Below are 19,512 nucleotides of genomic sequence, written 5' to 3' on the forward strand. Positions count from 1 at the left end.
TGGAGAACGAATGCGAAACTGTGGAGTGCCACCAGGGGAAAGTAAAGTGTAGATTAAAAAACTATATTCATGTATTTTTGTTTTATTTGTCATTTACTTCCTAAATTCTAAATGGCACTTCACTAGGTCACATAAGAAATTTCACTTAGTGGAAATATTGCATGCCCAATGAAAAGCTTTGAAAGCCCAATGAAAAGCACTTGTGTAGTTCGTTTCAGTCATATCGAAAAGGAAGAAACCCAGGAGCAAGTTCATTCAGAGGTGGACACTTCACTCATCATTCTGGACTAGAAATGGAAAGACTGTATTCTGCAAAGCCTGCGAAAAAAAAAAAATGCATGGCTATGCTAAACCATTAGCGCATTTGTACTATCAAGATTTAAAGCATTTCTGTTTGCTTTCCTGTCATAGACACAGAACCCACACATATGTTTCCGAAAATTTGAATTTTGTCAAAGTTTATTGTGCCTATATTTACGATTTCGGGAGCCTAAAACAATGTTTTGCCCGCCTATTTTTCGCGCCTATAGCCCGGTTTTTAGTGACTATAAATCCAACCTCTGATAATTATATACACGGCGAAATAGAAGCTCGCTGTTGTAAATTTTGCAGAAAAAAATGGGAACCATGCTACTGCGAAGCACTTCAAGGTGATGTACTTCGATGTGTGATGATCGGCGAGATCGGTACGTGAGAAAGCAGAGGAGTGTGCGCTTTCTAATGCATATTTCCTGCCACTGAAGAAGGCGTCTTCAATTATGTGCCAACGCTTAAGTCACCCAATACCGCCATGTTGTGGGACCTAATTTTTCACACCATTGTTGCGAAGAGCTTAAAAAAAAATAGGGCAATCGAACGTACTCGACAAAGCCGAAGACAATGTGCTTTAGGAGGGCAGTGGCAGCGGCCGCGGGGAAGACTCCCAACTGGGCTTTGCGGTCAATGATTCCCACTAGATTGGGCGTGACCGGATCTGACTGGTTAAACGTGCTAAATCTTCCAAATTAATAAGTACATTTCGTTTCTTCTCCAATTTCTATAGACATATATATTGCATGCGTTAGGACTGTGACAAAATATTTCGTACACCCTCGCGAAATCCCCACATAATTTGCTCACCCTCTTCTCGGGGTCCCAAAATCGCAAAATAAACATAGCAAAATATGCGAATAAATACGGTTACCAATATGCGAGCAGATGAGTCTGAATTAAGTAGCTTCCTGCTGTGGGTTTATGTCCACTTTTGATGAGAGGAGACTGTGTATAATAATTGATTTATTTGGGGCTAATTATTGAGACTTAAATGCTGTTCTTTACCATTTTGTTGAGGAATTTAAAATAAATGCCTTAGCAAGACCATCTATTGCTTATAGTTAAGCTTGCCCGCATGAGCCATATTTCTTTGGGCTGGTTAATCATGCATTTTAGAGGCTTTCTATTGAGCAGTGGCTGATCTTTCTCGATAAGGTGCCTCGCGTCACTAACATTCCTGCTGCTTCAATGATGGATGTCTTGATGGCTGTGCATTTGTATGGGGCAGTGTTTGCAACACTTGCCTTGTGTATGCTCTTCTGTTTATGCTATAGGTGGCGATGCAGCAGAGGTTCTTTGTTGATCGTCATAGTTCGCGGTTGCTTGTGTTCTGGAAGTGGGCAGTTACTAGGGATGTGTCGTTCAGTCGCAAGTTGAAGCCATCCCTGCTATTTTATTTTTTGTTGTTTTCTGCTTTTTTCATGGCAGTCTGATAATATGCTTGATTGATTGATATGTGGGGTTTAACATCCCAAAACCACTGTATGATTATGAGAGACGCCATAGTAGAGGGCTCCAGAAATTTTGACCACCTGGGGTTTTTTTAGCGTGCATTCAAATTTGAGCACACGGGCCTACAGCATTTTTGCTTTCATCGAAAATACAGCCGCTGCAGCAGTGGTTTGATCCCGTGACCTGCGGGTCAGCAGCCGAGTACCTTAGCCACTAGACCATTGCGGCGAGGCCATCCGTTTTTCTTTGCAGCTGGTTTCCAACCTTCAAAGCAGTCAATGAAAATTTCCATATTATCAGATTAAAGGTCTTTTTTTGTAGATGCTCTATGTATCATCCTGTTTAAAAGCTTCTATAATGAGTTCTGTTATATTTTTTTTCTCCGTCGCTGTTGTAGGGAGCCAACTTTGTCATCATCATTCAGCAATAACCCACGTGTTCTCTATTTATCGCACTGTGCATTGTAAGCAAGCTGTTTCACATGAATGGCTGCAATACTTATCAGTGCCAGGGGACAATGCTGATGTCCTGAAAGCAATCCTGCCGTCATGTGGCTCCCTCCCTTTGTTGTTCTTCCCAGTGTTTTCTTTATTGTCTCGCGACTTTTGATTGTCTTGCAGAAGGCTGCAAGATGATGTTATTCATGTACCTACCATGCAAAAGGGTGAGCAAGCATTGATTCACATTTTGTCTCCCTGAGTAAACGAAATAAAATGCAACTTGAGCAATCATCACATCATCCTTACTGGCTAGAGGGCCAGATGCTTTCATCTTGCATAGCAGGGGCTCCCGCATAGCTGGATGCTTTCCGGTGGTCACTGCATGCTGTTCGAGTTGGCCACGGCTACTGCAGCATTGTTTGGCAACAAGAATGGAAAAACAGCATCATTGACCTCGGGGAGGCAAGACGCATCGGGAAGGAGTTTAACTTGCATTAGCGCGCGACAAGACCGTTGGCTTCAGGTGAGGTTTGTAAAAACTTCCCCGGAGCCAAGTGTTGTGCGGCCGACATCTGCCGGAACGCCGTCAAGGCGGCGACGAGGAAGAGGCCGAAGGAGAGAAGCGCCGCGTCTCTGCATCCGAAAGGGGCCTTCTCCTGGAAATAAGCTTCATGGCCTCTCGTGGGTGCCTTTCCTAGATTGGGAGGGGAGCAAGCCCTTTCGGCCGCCATGTCGGACCACTGCCAGGTGCTGATGGATCTCCTGCTTTTGTTTCCAACAGCAAAGACGGAAAGCTTCCTCCAGTTGCTCCAGCCGCCTGCTACCGGAAGTCAGCCCACCACGGATGAGGGGAAGGTAAAGCTTGCCACTCACGTGTCTCGGGTTGGGGCGGGTTTTCTCGGGCCGGCTGCAGTTGTCACCCGTTGAGAGCATCATGTGTTGGCAGCCTCTCGGGTGATCGCAGTGTCATCTGTTACAGAGTGTGTGTGCACATTGAAAATCAGATTGCCCAACCCACTTGTAGTGTTAATCCAAATCCATGCACACAAGCTGCTCATTAGAAAATTGAGCTTGCTCATTGACTTCTGTCTCGTAGTGGTTGCCGTGTTCTTTTGAGGAGGTTAGGGGCGGAATCACTAGTATGCGACTGTGATTTTTGCTTGACCTGATTTAATGTCAGTTGTGTTAAAACAGCCAGGTACTATATCCTGACTTGCATACACTCATTTACTTATTATAAGAAGAAGCTCTGCTGCTTTACGATGGCTTGTGTTCTAAGACATTTAGAAGATATAACTGCACTTTTGGTATACTCTATTATATCAGATGAAAAGGAACTTAGTAGCATGGAGGGATTTGAGTTTGCTGGTGGTAGCAGCTAAGGCGGTTGATTGTAGAGCTGTGTTTGTTACATAGTGGGGTTATTATTTTTACATTCCTGCATTCCACATTTTGTTTACCAGCTTTTCCTTAGACAGAACTGTTTCCACTGTGTTAAAAAGTGGTACCTATGCACTCTTAGCCAAACTGTTCATGTGCATGACACACCTGCTGGGGACAGCATTGGACACTTGTGATTATGAAGTTCTCCTGAGGCACTCATCCTGAAGACATTGGAAATGAAGACCGCCTCCTCCTCTGTGTATTAAAGTGTGACACTATACCTGGAACTCTTTCGTGCGAGGCCGCTGACCCACAGGATTGTCCAGGATAGAATTAGGTTACCAAGTTTCTCATCTTCCGAGTCCCATGCTGGCCGTCAGTGCTGGTCCAGCAATCCTGTGATTGCTGCAGCCTTTATCAAGTTCCCTCCTGTGCCCAGTACTGAGAAAGAACTTGACTTCCTTTTTTTCATTGCTTCTTATTCACGTGAACTGTTTGCACCATCTTCACTCCATGGACAATTCCTGTTGAGCAGTGTGAAATTGTGCTTTTAGAGGTTTTAGCGTGGTGCACCGTGCAGAAGATTGTGAAGCACAAAAAATGCCCACATGCTGGCCAATCATTGTCCAGCTGCTTTCTTGGATCAAGTTTTCTTTTCAAACTTGGGACATTGAAGAAGCAGAAAGGTCTTCGAGCCAAGTGGTCGTAGAATCTCGGTGCCATTGGGACGGCACACAGCAAACCACACCAGAAGTGCTTGTACAAATCTCCGATCAAGTTACCCTGACAAACGTTAGTCTTCATTCTTGAGTTGTGTAGTCCTGGAAGCCAGCTGAAATTGTCAGCAAGCAGTGCGTGTCCTCTGGCCGCGTCTTGGTGTGCATCCACTACTGCTACAAACTGTGCCCTGCTGTCTTTTCCAAGGTTCTGATTTGCCAGATCAGCACCATCGACACCATTCGATTTGAAGTGGCTCACTGGCCGTGGTCCTCCTCGGGAATCTGTCCTGCAAACCGTGTGCTGCTTAAAACAGTGTTTTGTGTGGCAAATGGTGTAGCACAGTTGTACATGTGCAACCGGTCCCCTAGCTCTTGGAACAATCTTCAACTCGTGGTGGGAAACTTGAGTTAACTGTTTCTTGCTAGAGGAGCAGCTCATAAGTTGGCTTTTTTTTGTCTTCCCCTGCAGTATCAGTTAAGCACTGTGCGCAAAGTGTAACGAATGAGCAGCCTATGTTGTCGTAAACAGCGAGTGCTTCTTGAGCATGCCAGATGTGTGGCTTTCTTTTCTTTGTCTTTAACTTTCTGTTGGGCTACGTTTTCTGAAACCAGGACCAGGCAGGAGCGGACAAGCAGGCAGGCACGAGTGGGGCGAATTCAAGTGAGTCTCACGGTTTCTGCAGGGAATGGGTAAGGGGTTTTTAAATGTCATAACCGGCCCTCAAGCCTGGTGTATTTCTCTGGAAAAAAAAGACGCAAAAGTAATACATGCATTGCTTTAACACTACGTTGTGTCAAAAGCTTTTGTGTGAGCAAGAGCTATTCTCAGAATGATTCATAGAGCAGCAAAGACTCAGGTGTTAAAAGAAAAAAAGTTTGTGTTGCATGTTCTTTCAGCATTTGTATTTTTACATTGTATTAGCTGTGCCCTTGTAATAAGACAGTTTTACAAAATAATCTTATGTTCTTGACTCCATCGTACCTAGGTGAACATTAGTAAATTTGGTTGTTTCTGTAATCTTTCTACAAAAAACAGAGCTTGAAGTGCTTTTATAGAAATTTTCCAAGGACATAGTATGTTCTAGAACATTTGTTTGAGCAGTGGGCAGGAAGTGCGAGTTTATTCTTTAGCAAATACAGTTTCATAGTAAGGGCTTGGGACAGGGTGAAAAAAGCTGCACGAAACAGCTGAGCAGTGAATCACACGTCTCTAGATTCACTGCAGCAACAAAAGTGCAGGACACAAATAAATTTCAGGACAGTTTAAACGGGCAGTCCGTATGCTATACATAAAAAACAAAAAAGAAATGTACAGGTGAAACTATTAGTACAGACATACTTAGCAAAGCATATTCAAAATGGAAGTATTAGAAAGTTTGCATACATGTTCACTGGTGATATTGAAATTCAGTGTATTTGGGAAGCAATGAGATAGTGCTTTCAAACCATAGTGTGCAGCCTAGGAATGTACCAGGGTGCAGATGAGTGTAGGTGCGTGGCCTTAATACCTGAACGTGGCAAAACTACTTTGGTGTACACTAGACATCTTGCTGGAAAAAAAAAAAAAAAAAAACAAACTAAGCACTTGTTGAAATCAGGAGCAACAGAAAGCTGATGAATTGATATTTTGCAATCTGTATGGGTTTTTATTTTACAATAGAGTGAATGTGCACCCATGACTACGGACCATTATCATCCATATATCTTAGCTGTCTGCACCATCTGCTCTTAGAGCATTTCATTCTCGGTCGAATTCCATTGTAGTAACGCTCTCAACAGCAGATGGCACTAACAATGATTTTGGCTCACATATCCATCGTCCGTATACTGTAGCTCACGGGTGTATCAAAAGTAGACAACATAACGACAGCTTTTTGTGCATTTGCTCCTCAGGAACAAGAAAGTCATACAAGTTTTAAAACCTCAAATAGATTTTTTTTTCTCTTGATTTTGGCAAGTGCCCAGTTTTTCTTACAGCGTTTGCTCGTTGCCGGACTATACTTTGTTGAACCCCTGACTATGTAGCAAACCTTTAACGCAGCTATAGTGTTCACAATGTACCTATAATTGAGAGGAACAGTAACTTTCACCACAAAAATCTTCATTGATGTAGTTCGTGCCTGAGATAAAAAGATTTTCAGAATATTAATCTTATCATTGCAATACATTGGTTGGTGTTCTTTCGTCGGATAACTTGTTGATGAGAAAAGCAATCCACAGTGGTGAAGATGATGGTTTCCGCAGGGAAGAAAAACAGTGATTGCTAGCAGTTCATAACAACTTGAATTTTTAAATGCCCAGTAAACGAGCTCTAAATTGTTTTTTTACACCTTGTAAACAAGCACAGTACTTGGTTTAAAAGTCTGTAGTTCTCATATTCGGCAAATATTGAAAGTGCTGCACAGGCACTCTACTTAAAAAAAAAAAAAACAATTATTACCTCTATCCAGTTCACTTCAGCTGCAAAGTAATGTAAAGTTGCCCATGGCATGCTTTTGGTGGCACTACTACGAACAGGTTTCTTACGGGGATGAAGTTTTGCCCGTACAGTCAGCAGTTTTATTTTCCTAAGCTGAAATCTGTTGTTTTCTCTGGAGATGTGTGTACTGGTGTCTACTGGAAATAAGGAGGTGCCCCATTGTTGGCACATCGTGAACCTTGGCCAGAACAGTTTAAAGAAGGTGTGCTGGAATGAGAAGCAACAGGTCAGGGCCGTCTGGTAGCAAACTGCGATGAAGCAAGGTGCCATCACGTAGCACAAAGGGATGATTGGGAGCCGGTGAGTTGAGGCGGTCAATGATCTTACGAAGAGTTGGGTCACGGTGTTGCTCTGCAGAAATATTGAGGAGGTCAGTTACAGCGAGCACAGATGAGATGGAATGCTATTGTTTTTCCAAGGTTCTGGAGGGTCTACAGGACAACGGTAAAGCCAGTCTGCGTCCTGATGCAAGCGGCCAGACTTGTAGATGACACTGAATGTGTACTGTTGAAGTCGTAATGCCCAACGAACACGCCAACCAGTGGGATCCTTGAGAGAAGACAGCCAGCAGAGGGCGTGGTGATCACTTACAGTTATTACGGTTAAGGTACTGCCTTACAGATATGGATAAGATTGCCCGACGGCCTAAACAAAACAAGATTCTCTCTCTGTTATTGAATATTTCTGTTCCTGCAAAATGGCGTCACACCCAAAAAATCGAATTCTTATCGGTGCAATGGGTCGCATGCTTAGGACATTTCACTCATCTTTTCAATTTCTTGTTTTTTGGGCATTCTATCTTATGAGCTGATTTCTTCTTACGTCAGCAGCTGTGAATATGAGAGAAACGGTCAGCTACATACTTGACATTATAATTGTGCTGGCGCAAGAGATAGTTAAAAAACGTGACAAATCCCTCTTTTTAAGAATCTGTATAGCACGAATGTAAAACGTGTCCTCACAGGGGTTGTTGAGCATTCATTTAGCGTTGTTTCGCCATGCGGGCGAAGGAATGAATGCTATGAAGGCGAAGGAATGAACAAATTGCAATGTCACGCGAAGAACGGTAAGCAGCTGGAGACTTGCAGTGCACACCTCTAGCAGAAAGCATGCACAAAATGAGCATACACAGGACGAGCAGGCACTAACGACTGTCACAGCTCAAGATCTAAAGCATGCTGCTCAAACAGAAAGACGCACGAAATGAACGCACAGGTATACATACACCAGACGAACAGCTGTCACTATTCTTACTTAGTGTGCGAGCACCCTGCTCGTTTCGTAAATGTGGTCGCGGCAGCTAGCGAAGTCACGTTCGTGCTCGCTTTAACTCTTGTAACTTCAAAGCAGGGGAAGCACAAGCTGTACAAAGCGCTCGAATCCTGAGAGAAGTGCACGCGCAAATGAGCGGTCACCCCAGTGAACATTCATACAGTAAAACCTCAATAATTGGAAAGGTTCATGATGAAAAAAGCGCTAAAAATACACACACTCAGAGAGAACAGAGACATGCGCTTACTAGCAACTGAAAATTCTATTTCGAAGCGAACACTAATAAATACATCACGTGCATGTACGTAATTCCAGACTTCCCCTGTAATCATCAACAACGTGATATAACAAAATATGCGCTCTCATAATCGATGACACACCACCGGAAACAAACACGTGTCATGAACTAAGAAAAGAAAACGTAAAAAAAAAACTGAAAAAAAAAACAAACGGAAAAAAAACGGAAAAACACTGGGTTATGTGGCGTCCAAAAAAGCAAATTCCGCATCTGTTAGTAGAACTGACGCTTGACTGACGCAACTGTCCCCTCCTATTCTTATTCTATACGCTTCCATTATTTCCCTCGTCATCAGTTTGTTGTGCCTGTCAATTATTCGTGTCTGAAAATTTCGGTTGACAGGTGCACTCTTTGCAGTGCATCGCTAAGTGTGGGTAAGGGGCCCCCTTTAGTGAACTCCTTTCTACTGCTGGACAAATCTTTGATCATTTGTTTTCAGCTGAATAAACAACCCGCACGCCATACCTTAATGCAACTTTTTTCAACCTATGTAAAATATTGTGCAGATACGGGATGACCACTGTCTGCTCTTTTTCACCCTAAACTCGTCTCCTCTCTTCGCGTGTGCCAATCATTGCATTTTTCACTTCCCGACGATTCTTCTCACAGGCCAAAAGGATATAATTAACCTGGTAACCAGCTCCTTTCAAGCGCTTGATCTGCATGGAAACACTCTCATTCATTAAGTGTTGCACGATTTCATGAGGGCAGCTTTGATACAAGAAGTTGCGATCCCATTCTTTATTATCTTCGAATGTGCTGAATGATAGCTCAGCAATCGTTTTTCCGATCTATGGTGATACATCCAACACTTGTGAAAAGGAGACAAATTAGTGTTTAGGTCCAGAAACTGAATGCGTCGTTCCTTTGGCACCTCAAAGGTAACAAAACTGCGATTCGGCCTAGTTGGAATCTATCCATCCTGAAAATGTATGCGCAGGCGAACAAGGACAAAGAAAGGAATACAAACTGGCGCAATCTAACAACTGATTTATTAATCGAAAAACATTGACTCTTTTTAACCCTCGAAACAGCGCTCCCTGGTGACCTAAAAAAAAAAAACACACACAATGCACTGCGCACTTACGACAACGATAACAAAAACACAAAAACGATAACAGTTTCATTGATTGACAGACAGGAGCGCGATTTCTTTTGTTAGTAAAGCTACTGAAGGGTGGCTAACACAGTTGTCTTTCTGCTTGTCTATATGATATGCCTCCATTATCTCCCTTGACGTCTTGTTTCTACTCCTATACAGCAAGGTAGTGTCGCTAAAGCAAGGAGAGCATGCGCACTCATTGCAATGCATTGCCAAATGGGTTACAGGCCGACCTTTCAGGCTTGACATATGCTCTCTTAGCCTCGTGTTAATGCACCTGCCAGTCTGCCCTATATATACACAACCGCATGATAAAGGTATGCAATACACCACACTGTGTGCACATTCAACAAACCTGAGCTTATGTCTTATGCTACATCTCTTATGTGCGTTGGTCCCTCTGTCGCATTTCTGGTTGACCAACGCGCACACTCCTCCTATTTTGTTTTTGGCCGAAAACACTACTTTCACATCATACTTTCCAGCCACCTTTTTTAATCTATGTGAAAGCCTATGTACATAAGGGACCGCTACTACCTTAGAGCTAGAACCAGTCATCCCACCTGTTTCCAAACAAGGCGCCGTTTCCCGTCTGAGCTTCTTTAATAACCTAGTGCCTACGGCCAACATCACAGAGAATGGGTACCCCTCGTCCTGGAGCCTAGAGACCTGTTCATGAAACGACGCATGAACAGTATGGAAACAGGATTTAACCAATGCAGACCGAAAACAATTTGTTATAATTCCATTCTTGACCAGCTTAGAATGACATGAAGCGAAACTCATAAGCGGCTTTCCTGCCCTAGGCGAAAAGGTCCAACACACATGATCTGACAAAAAGTCCAGCTTCAAATCCAAAAACTGTAGCTTATTTTCAACCGGTACTTCTGAAGTAAATGTCAACCCCTTTCCTAGAGAATTAAAAGCATTCAATACCGAAACCCTGAAGTCCTCTTTGTGCACATCGCACCCCAACACCAAGTAGTCATCGACATACCTGAAGACCTTGTAGACTACACCTTGTAGGCAAAACGACAAATCTCTATCTATGCTGCCCATGAAAATGTCACTAAGGACCGGCGCTACCTTTGACCCAATGCATACCCCCTTCGCCTGGATGAACGTTTTATCCCCGAACCCCACGTGAGTGAGTGCCCATTTTCATGGGCAGCATAGATAGAGATTTGTCGTTTTGCCTACAAGGTGTAGTCTACAAGGTCTTCAGGTATGTCGATGACTACTTGGTGTTGGGGTGCGATGTGCACAAAGAGGACTTCAGGGTTTCGGTATTGAATGCTTTTAATTCTCTAGGAAAGGGGTTGACATTTACTTCAGAAGTACCGGTTGAAAATAAGCTACAGTTTTTGGATTTGAAGCTGGACTTTTTGTCAGATCATGTGTGTTGGACCTTTTCGCCTAGGGCAGGAAAGCCGCTTATGAGTTTCGCTTCATGTCATTCTAAGCTGGTCAAGAATGGAATTATAACAAATTGTTTTCGGTCTGCATTGGTTAAATCCTGGTTCCATACTGTTCATGCGTCGTTTCATGAACAGGTCTCTAGGCTCCAGGACGAGGGGTACCCATTCTCTGTGATGTTGGCCGTAGGCACTAGGTTATTAAAGAAGCTCAGACGGGAAACGGCGCCTTGTTTGGAAACAGGTGGGATGACTGGTTCTAGCTCTAAGGTAGTAGCGGTCCCTTATGTACATAGGCTTTCACATAGATTAAAAAAGGTGGCTGGAAAGTATGATGTGAAAGTAGTGTTTTCGGCCAAAAACAAAATAGGAGGAGTGTGCGCGTTGGTCAACCAGAAATGCGACAGAGGGACCAACGCACATAAGAGATGTAGCATAAGACATAAGCTCAGGTTTGTTGAATGTGCACACAGTGTGGTGTATTGCATACCTTTATCATGCGGTTGTGTATATATAGGGCAGACTGGCAGGTGCATTAACACGAGGCTAAGAGAGCATATGTCAAGCCTGAAAGGTCGGCCTGTAACCCATTTGGCAATGCATTGCAATGAGTGCGCATGCTCTCCTTGCTTTAGCGACACTACCTTGCTGTATAGGAGTAGAAACAAGACGTCAAGGGAGATAATGGAGGCATATCATATAGACAAGCAGAAAGACAACTGTGTTAGCCACCCTTCAGTAGCTTTACTAACAAAAGAAATCGCGCTCCTGTCTGTCAATCAATGAAACTGTTATCGTTTTTGTGTTTTTGTTATCGTTGTCGTAAGTGCGCAGTGCATTGTGTGTGTTTTTTTTTTAGGTCACCAGGGAGCGCTGTTTCGAGGGTTAAAAAGAGTCAATGTTTTTCGATTAATAAATCAGTTGTTAGATTGCGCCAGTTTGTATTCCTTTCTTTGTCCTTGTTCGCCTGCGCATACATTTTCAGGATGGATAGATTCCAACTAGGCCGAATCGCAGTTTTGCTTCAGTTTATTTCTAGTTCATCCGGCCTTCTTTCTTCATGTCCTAACTTTGACTTATCTAACCCGGCGGTTCTGGTGCCGTTTATCGCGGTCTGCGAATGCAGAGCCCGCAAGCTGAGCTGGTTCCTAAAGAATGCACAGTGCCCTATGGAAGTTCTGCTTGTGTGCGGGTGGTTGCCTCCATCGGAAGGACATGCGAGAAGAATCAGCAAGATTCTGCGATCAGAGAGCCGAAGACAGGTTAGGCACTTCAAGGATTGCCTAAGAGTGGCGTGTTCGTCTGTTTCTGATGGGCGTCTAAACGTCAAGGTCTTCCGCGAGTGGTGTAGACAAGCGAACATTTTAACTGAGGCCATGTGGAATGACGTGCGTCGGGGCTTGCCCAGGAAAAAGAGAGATCCGCCGAAGGGAGGCCTTCTACTCCTGGGTGATGCGGTGGTGGAAGAGCGCCAACAAAAGGTCCTGAGGTTGGGACCGAAGTTCTGTGTGGAGCCTAGACTTGACCTTGTGGACAAGCTATCCCTCACAAGAGACATTGCCCGGCAAGTACCCGAAAAGGAAAAAGACAGATGTGTAGTGGAATGTGTGGACGTTGTCGCCAAAGCTTCGGTAAGCACCACGCCTTGCCGTAATGTCGCTCGGGTTGCTAGTTATTTGGTTGAGAACAACTTAAGAGTTGTTCAAGCGGACAAAGAAGGTTTTTTGGTTGTTCTACCGGAGACTATGTATGTAGATAAAGCCTCTGCGGCAATTCAAAAGTGCTTTAAAGAATGTCATGTGAATGTAGAAAGCGTGAAGAGGAAGGCTGTCGAGTTATTAAGGAAATGCAACTTAGAAAAACTTGCGTCGGATGTTGGGAATTCAAAGGGATTGGAATTGAAGGTGTTTTTCACAGCAAAAACCCATAAGCAGGAGGTTCCTTTTAGGCCTATTGTTTCAGAAAAAGGGGCGTGGCAGAAGCTAGTTGCGGGGTATCTGCAAAAGATGTTGAAGTCGTTGAAAGTAAATGACCCTTTTCTGCTGGCTAATTCTGAGGGTCTCACGGGGTTTTTTGCATCAGATAACAGAAAAAACAGTTGGGGTATCAGCATTGACGCTCAGGACTTGTATTACTCGTTGCCGCATGTGCCTTTAATGCATTGTGTCCTAGAGTGCATAACAGAAAATAATGAAGTGACGTTTCGCAACACCTGTGGTATGCCCGTCGAGTCTTTTCTTGAGCTTCTGAGCTTTTATTTAGAGAACACTCACGTGGGGTTCGGGGATAAAACGTTCATCCAGGCGAAGGGGGTATGCATTGGGTCAAAGGTAGCGCCGGTCCTTAGTGACATTTTCATGGGCAGCATAGATAGAGATTTGTCGTTTTGCCTACAAGGTGTAGTCTACAAGGTCTTCAGGTATGTCGATGACTACTTGGTGTTGGGGTGCGATGTGCACAAAGAGGACTTCAGGGTTTCGGTATTGAATGCTTTTAATTCTCTAGGAAAGGGGTTGACATTTACTTCAGAAGTACCGGTTGAAAATAAGCTACAGTTTTTGGATTTGAAGCTGGACTTTTTGTCAGATCATGTGTGTTGGACCTTTTCGCCTAGGGCAGGAAAGCCGCTTATGAGTTTCGCTTCATGTCATTCTAAGCTGGTCAAGAATGGAATTATAACAAATTGTTTTCGGTCTGCATTGGTTAAATCCTGTTTCCATACTGTTCATGCGTCGTTTCATGAACAGGTCTCTAGGCTCCAGGACGAGGGGTACCCATTCTCTGTGATGTTGGCCGTAGGCACTAGGTTATTAAAGAAGCTCAGACGGGAAACGGCGCCTTGTTTGGAAACAGGTGGGATGACTGGTTCTAGCTCTAAGGTAGTAGCGGTCCCTTATGTACATAGGCTTTCACATAGATTAAAAAAGGTGGCTGGAAAGTATGATGTGAAAGTAGTGTTTTCGGCCAAAAACAAAATAGGAGGAGTGTGCGCGTTGGTCAACCAGAAATGCGACAGAGGGACCAACGCACATAAGAGATGTAGCATAAGACATAAGCTCAGGTTTGTTGAATGTGCACACAGTGTGGTGTATTGCATACCTTTATCATGCGGTTGTGTATATATAGGGCAGACTGGCAGGTGCATTAACACGAGGCTAAGAGAGCATATGTCAAGCCTGAAAGGTCGGCCTGTAACCCATTTGGCAATGCATTGCAATGAGTGCGCATGCTCTCCTTGCTTTAGCGACACTACCTTGCTGTATAGGAGTAGAAACAAGACGTCAAGGGAGATAATGGAGGCATATCATATAGACAAGCAGAAAGACAACTGTGTTAGCCACCCTTCAGTAGCTTTACTAACAAAAGAAATCGCGCTCCTGTCTGTCAATCAATGAAACTGTTATCGTTTTTGTGTTTTTGTTATCGTTGTCGTAAGTGCGCAGTGCATTGTGTGTGTTTTTTTTTTTTTTAGGTCACCAGGGAGCGCTGTTTCGAGGGTTAAAAAGAGTCAATGTTTTTCGATTAATAAATCAGTTGTTAGATTGCGCCAGTTTGTATTCCTTTCTTTGTCCTTGTTCGCCTGCGCATACATTCTCAAAGGTAAACTGTAAGCCGCGCCCGTTTTTCCTAAAAGCTTTCAAAACAGTCACTAACGTGCTCATACCCGGATCGTTTTTTACCAAAACAAGGTAGTCATCTACAAATCTGAACAGCTTCAGATCCATACCATCTAGCTCTTTACCTACTGCTGTGTCAAGTTAGCTCAAAAAAATATTGCATAAGATTGTGGGGCGACCCTAGACCCTATGCAAATCCCATCCTTCTGGACGTACAATTCTTCATTCCACCCCACTAGCGTGGAACTCAGATCATGGCCAAAATCTCCATAAAGCCTTCTATAGACACACCACAGGCGTTACAAAAAGCCACTTCATCATTTTTGTCTATGATGCAGTTTTGTACGCTTTGTAGTAACGGACCATGCGGAACAATACTTTCGAGCCCACCTATAACGGCCCCACTTAAAACGAACTTTCACTTAAAACGAACAACATCCACGTGACCGTGAAAATATACATTGGTTCGATAGCACAAAATCGCACTTACAACGAACATCTCCGTGCGTCGAGAATCGGTTACAACGAACAGAGTCAGCAGTCTGCCAACTTTCCGAGAAACCAATTTCGACCACCGATCAGGCATCGGTGAGGTGCCCATACATTCGTATTGTTAAATGCCGGCCCTGCCTCCGCGCCCCTCTAGTTGCTGTTCTTTCCGACCGCTTTTTGTTACGCACCCCTCCGTCCTTTGGCGCCCCGCTACTCTGAGCACCCCGCATCGCCAGACGAGGGGCCCGTGTTTTCACACTGCCACCGATCTTTCGAAGACCGGTCGGCCACGTACCCTGTTTTTGATCGCTGGTACTGTCGTTGGCGTCACCGACCTGGAGTGACCAGACCATTTGCCCACATCGTCGGCCACCGACTGTATCCGATAGTCTGCGTCTAGCGCACGCGCGTATGCTACCCCTCCAACTCTGATAATTTCCGATTCCTTTTGTGTTTAGGACTTGTTCTCGCTCACTTCGCACTCAACTCAGCATGCCTTCCCCGCGCGTGCGGAAGCGCGAAAATGGCTGGCTGTTAGTTTGCGAAGAATGAATCGCGAGATATCGAAGTTCGTGAGGCCTTGCAAACCCGCTGGCGCAACAAAACGATTTTTTGATCACGGCCGCCGATTCTTCGTACGCCGCCGCAAGCACCGAACGAGGCGGCCATGCTTTGACTTCTGTGCGCGCTGGTACTCTTTTCAAGTTTTTCTATGTGCGAGTTTCGCGGACTTTTCAAGCAAGCTACCCAACCTGCCTCCTTCCCGTGTGTTTTGGTTTTCAAGGTCGCCCTCCCGCGGCATCCTCCCCTCTCTTTATCGCACGGCAGAAGGAATCTTTCATTCCTTCGTCCTTTATCGCAACTCATTGCCCTTATCTCGCAAGTATGCTCTCCTCTCTTGATCACAACCCCTTCGCCCATCTCCACCGCTCCGCGACGCCCGCCACGCTGGCTCGAATTAGTTTCGTTTTTCTACTGGAAACGCGGCCAGAGCTGTTCCATGCATGTGCGCGTCTTGCTCGCTCTTGGTGTGCGTGTGCGGTCATGATGACTGACGGGAAGACTAGCATGCTTTTTCGTGCCGCTCAACAAAACGTCGAAAGTGTAATCCGCGTGTTAGGTGCCGCGTTGCGGAGCGCTTGCTCATAGCTGTTGACCACCTGGCAGCCAACTTGCCGCTTCGGGCGTCTCGGTATTCAGCTATGGAAATGATGAATATTTCGTGGGCGGCGATGACGGCTACATGCGCGCGAAACCGTTTTTGCGAGGTTGACTTCGTCGACGTCGGGCCCGATGCCGAGCCTGAAGCTTCCGAACAGGACCACTGCGGCGGCGATTTGTGGCAGTGCGTCGTCGACTCCGACCTGGGAGAGCGGGTGGGACATCTGTTGCGATGATTTAATTACGGCCGATGATGATGCCGACACTGTGGAACCGTGCACGGATTGGGGCATTGTGAATGAAGTACGTGGCGATAGCGATTTGGAAGATTCGGATTGCGAGAACGACGAAGCTTTGGAAGCAGCGCCTCATGCAGCGCATGCCGCGGGCCTCGGCGAACGAGCAGCCTGCCGTTTTAAATGAACTCAAGACCACCCTTATCGTTTCTGCTCTTCGAAACACGTGCATCACGGACTTTTGGGGGCAAAAAAAGTTTGTGTTTTCACTCGCAACTTTTTTAAAGGCTGTGTTTCATTTACTACGAACTTCTGGATATAGCGAACGGATGCCGCGTCACGCTCAGGTTCGTTATAAGCGGGCTCGACTGTAGTACAGATCGACGATATCAATACTGAAGGCATCAGAGATGCTTACATCATTTTCCTTTAAGTAGTCTACTACTTCCATGGAGTTGGAAACCAAAAACGGGTCACAAAACGGGAGCGTTTTCAAATGTTTTTCCGAAAACTCGGACACGAGACATAGCCAGGTACCCCTTTCTGAGACAATGGTTCGGAACGGAAGGTTTTCCTTGTGTGTTTTTACCATAAAGAACGCTTCCAGCAACAAGCCTTTTTCGCTCTTTATTGCTGAAGACAGCCTGCTCAGGCTCTAGTCAGCTAGCTTCCTAACTGCCCGATGTTTTACAAGGCTGACCTTCTCATCAACTTACCGGAAATTCTTTTCTATAGCAGCCTGGTTCTTCTCCAAATATAGCTTTTCCGGCAAAATCACGAAGTAACCCTCCTTATTCGAAAACGCAATACGACTACCGCTATCAGACAGGAAATTAATCACAGGTCCCATTTTCCTTGCTATGTGCGGTGTTACATTGCTAGACGAAAACACATTCACGCAATCAGTACTGCACCTCAGTTTTTCCTCGTCCTTCACACGGCTTGCCACGGACCTGGCCACTTCCCACTTCTCGGCACAGAAGAGAACTGGTTCCACACAGAAGTTGGGTCCGTGTTGAAGAAGCTTTTTTTGATGGTCGGGCAAAGACAGATCTCCTAGGATCATGACCTTTCCTTCCGTACTTGTGCGTCTTTCCCTCTTGGGTAAACTTCTACGTGCCTGGTTCCACAAGGCGTCTGTGGCACTCTCCGACAGCCGTAGCCACTCTCGGTAGTGACAGTGTTCATTTCCACTTTGAGCGCGACAGGCCACTCGCAAGCAGTCTTTGAAGTACCGAACCTGATCGCTTCATTCCGAGGACAGTTTTTTGTATAAATGTTTGCTGTTTCCACGAGTAGGAGCCAGTAACCCGCACAAAAGTGGCAGATCCAGGAGGCACAGCGACGCTCGGTTGTACCATGAGGCAATGCGAATCTTGCAAACGTAGAGAGCGATTAACGAGGTGATGGTGGCAGGGTTAGAAAGGAAGGTGGTGTTAACACATGGAAAAGGGCCCTTTGTACTAGAAATTACACTTAGGATGACTGCCAGTTAGGTGTGTTGGTGAAAGTTCATGATGAAACAAGCGCCAAAAATACACACACTCAAAGGGGACACAGACAAGCGCTTACTAGCAACTGAAAATTTTATTTCGAAGCAAACCCTAATAAATACATCACACGCATGTATGTCATTCCCGACTTCCCGTGTCATCATCAACAACGTGATAAAACAAAATACGCACTCCCATAATCGATGGCACACAACCGGAAACAAACACGTGTGAAGAACTAAGAAAAGAAAACTTAAAACAGAAAAAAAAGAACAGGAAAAACATAAAACAGAAGAAAACCAGAAAAACACTGGGTTATGTGACGTCCAAGAAAAGCAAATTCCGCATCTGTTAGTAGAACTGACGCTTCACTGACCCGACTGTCCCCTTCTTTTCTTATTCTATACGCTTTCATTATTTCCCTTGTCGTCCGCATGTTGTGCCTGTCAATTATTCGTGTGTCTGAAAATTTCGGTTGGCAGGTGCACTTCTTGCAGTGCATCGCTAAGTGTAAGGGGCCCCCTTTAGTGAACTCTCATGTTCAGGAAGGCGCACATTTATGCACCGACCCGTCTGACCAACGTATTCCTTTCCACATGTGAAAGGAGTTCCGTATACATCTTTTTTGCACTCAACGTACCTCCTGCCATGTTTTATGCTACATCTGGTCAACGGGCTACATGTGGTCAGATGTCTGATACATCTGGTCTGATACATCTGGCCTGTTTTATGCTGCATTTGGTCAGACATCTGATACATCTGGTCAGATGTATCACCCTAGATCGGAAAAACCATTGCTGAGCTATCATTCGGCAGATCGGAAGATAGTAAAGAATGGGATCGCAACTTGCATCAAAGCTGCTCTCATGAAATCGTGCGTACACTCAATGAATGAGAGTGTTTCCGTGCAGATCAAGCTCTTGAGGGGAGCTGGTTACCAAGATGATTGTATCCTTTTTGTCTGTGAGAAGAATCGTCGGGAAGTGAAAAATGCAATGATTGGCACACGCGAAGAGAGGAGACAAGTTGAGGGTGAAAAAGAGCGGACAGTGGTCATCCCGTATCTGCACAATATTTCACAAATGTTGAAAAAAGTTGCATTAAGGTATGGCGTGCGGGTTGTTTTTTCAGCTGAAAACAAATGATCAAAGATTTGTCCAGCAGTAAAAAGGCTAGTCAACAAGAAAGGAACTGGAGAATCGAACAGATGTAGCATAAAACATGGCAGGAGAAACGTTGAGTGCAAAAAAAAAGTTGTATATGAAACTCCTTTCACATGTGGAAAGGAATACGTTGGTCAGACGGGTCGGTGCATAAATGTGCACCTTCCTGAACATGAGAGTTCACTAAAGGGGGCTCCTTACTCACACTTAGCGATGCACTGCAAGGAGTGCACCTGCCAACCGAAATTTTCAGACACACGAATAATTGACAGGCACAACAAGTGAACGACAAGGGAAATAATGAAAGCGTATAGAATAAGAAAAGGAGGGGACAGTTGCGTCAGTGAAGCGTCACTTCTACTAACAGATAGAAAATTAGCTTTTTTGGTCGTCACATAACCCAGTGTCTTTCTGTTTTTTGTGTGTTTTAAATTTTTTCTTTTTTTCTTTTTTTTCTGTTTTACGATTTCTTTTCTTA

The 19,512-nt window shown here is 44.7% G+C and overlaps 1 protein-coding gene across 9 annotated transcripts in view; it reads left to right on the forward strand.

Annotated features, from left to right (window-relative positions):
- The window catches only part of LOC119173519 (uncharacterized), a 264,826-nt gene that overhangs the window by 60,490 nt on the left and 184,824 nt on the right, over nucleotides 1-19,512 (forward strand). For all 9 annotated transcript variants that reach the window (XM_075896500.1, XM_075896503.1, XM_075896507.1 and 6 more), the window contains exons 4-5: nucleotides 2,986-3,059; nucleotides 4,919-4,967. In XM_075896500.1, coding sequence (XP_075752615.1) covers nucleotides 2,986-3,059; nucleotides 4,919-4,967 — 123 coding nt within the window. The remainder of the gene's footprint in view (nucleotides 1-2,985; nucleotides 3,060-4,918; nucleotides 4,968-19,512) is intronic.

The sequence above is a fragment of the Rhipicephalus microplus genome, chromosome 5, assembly GCF_043290135.1.
Source record: "Rhipicephalus microplus isolate Deutch F79 chromosome 5, USDA_Rmic, whole genome shotgun sequence".
Lineage (NCBI taxonomy): Eukaryota > Metazoa > Arthropoda > Arachnida > Ixodida > Ixodidae > Rhipicephalus > Rhipicephalus microplus.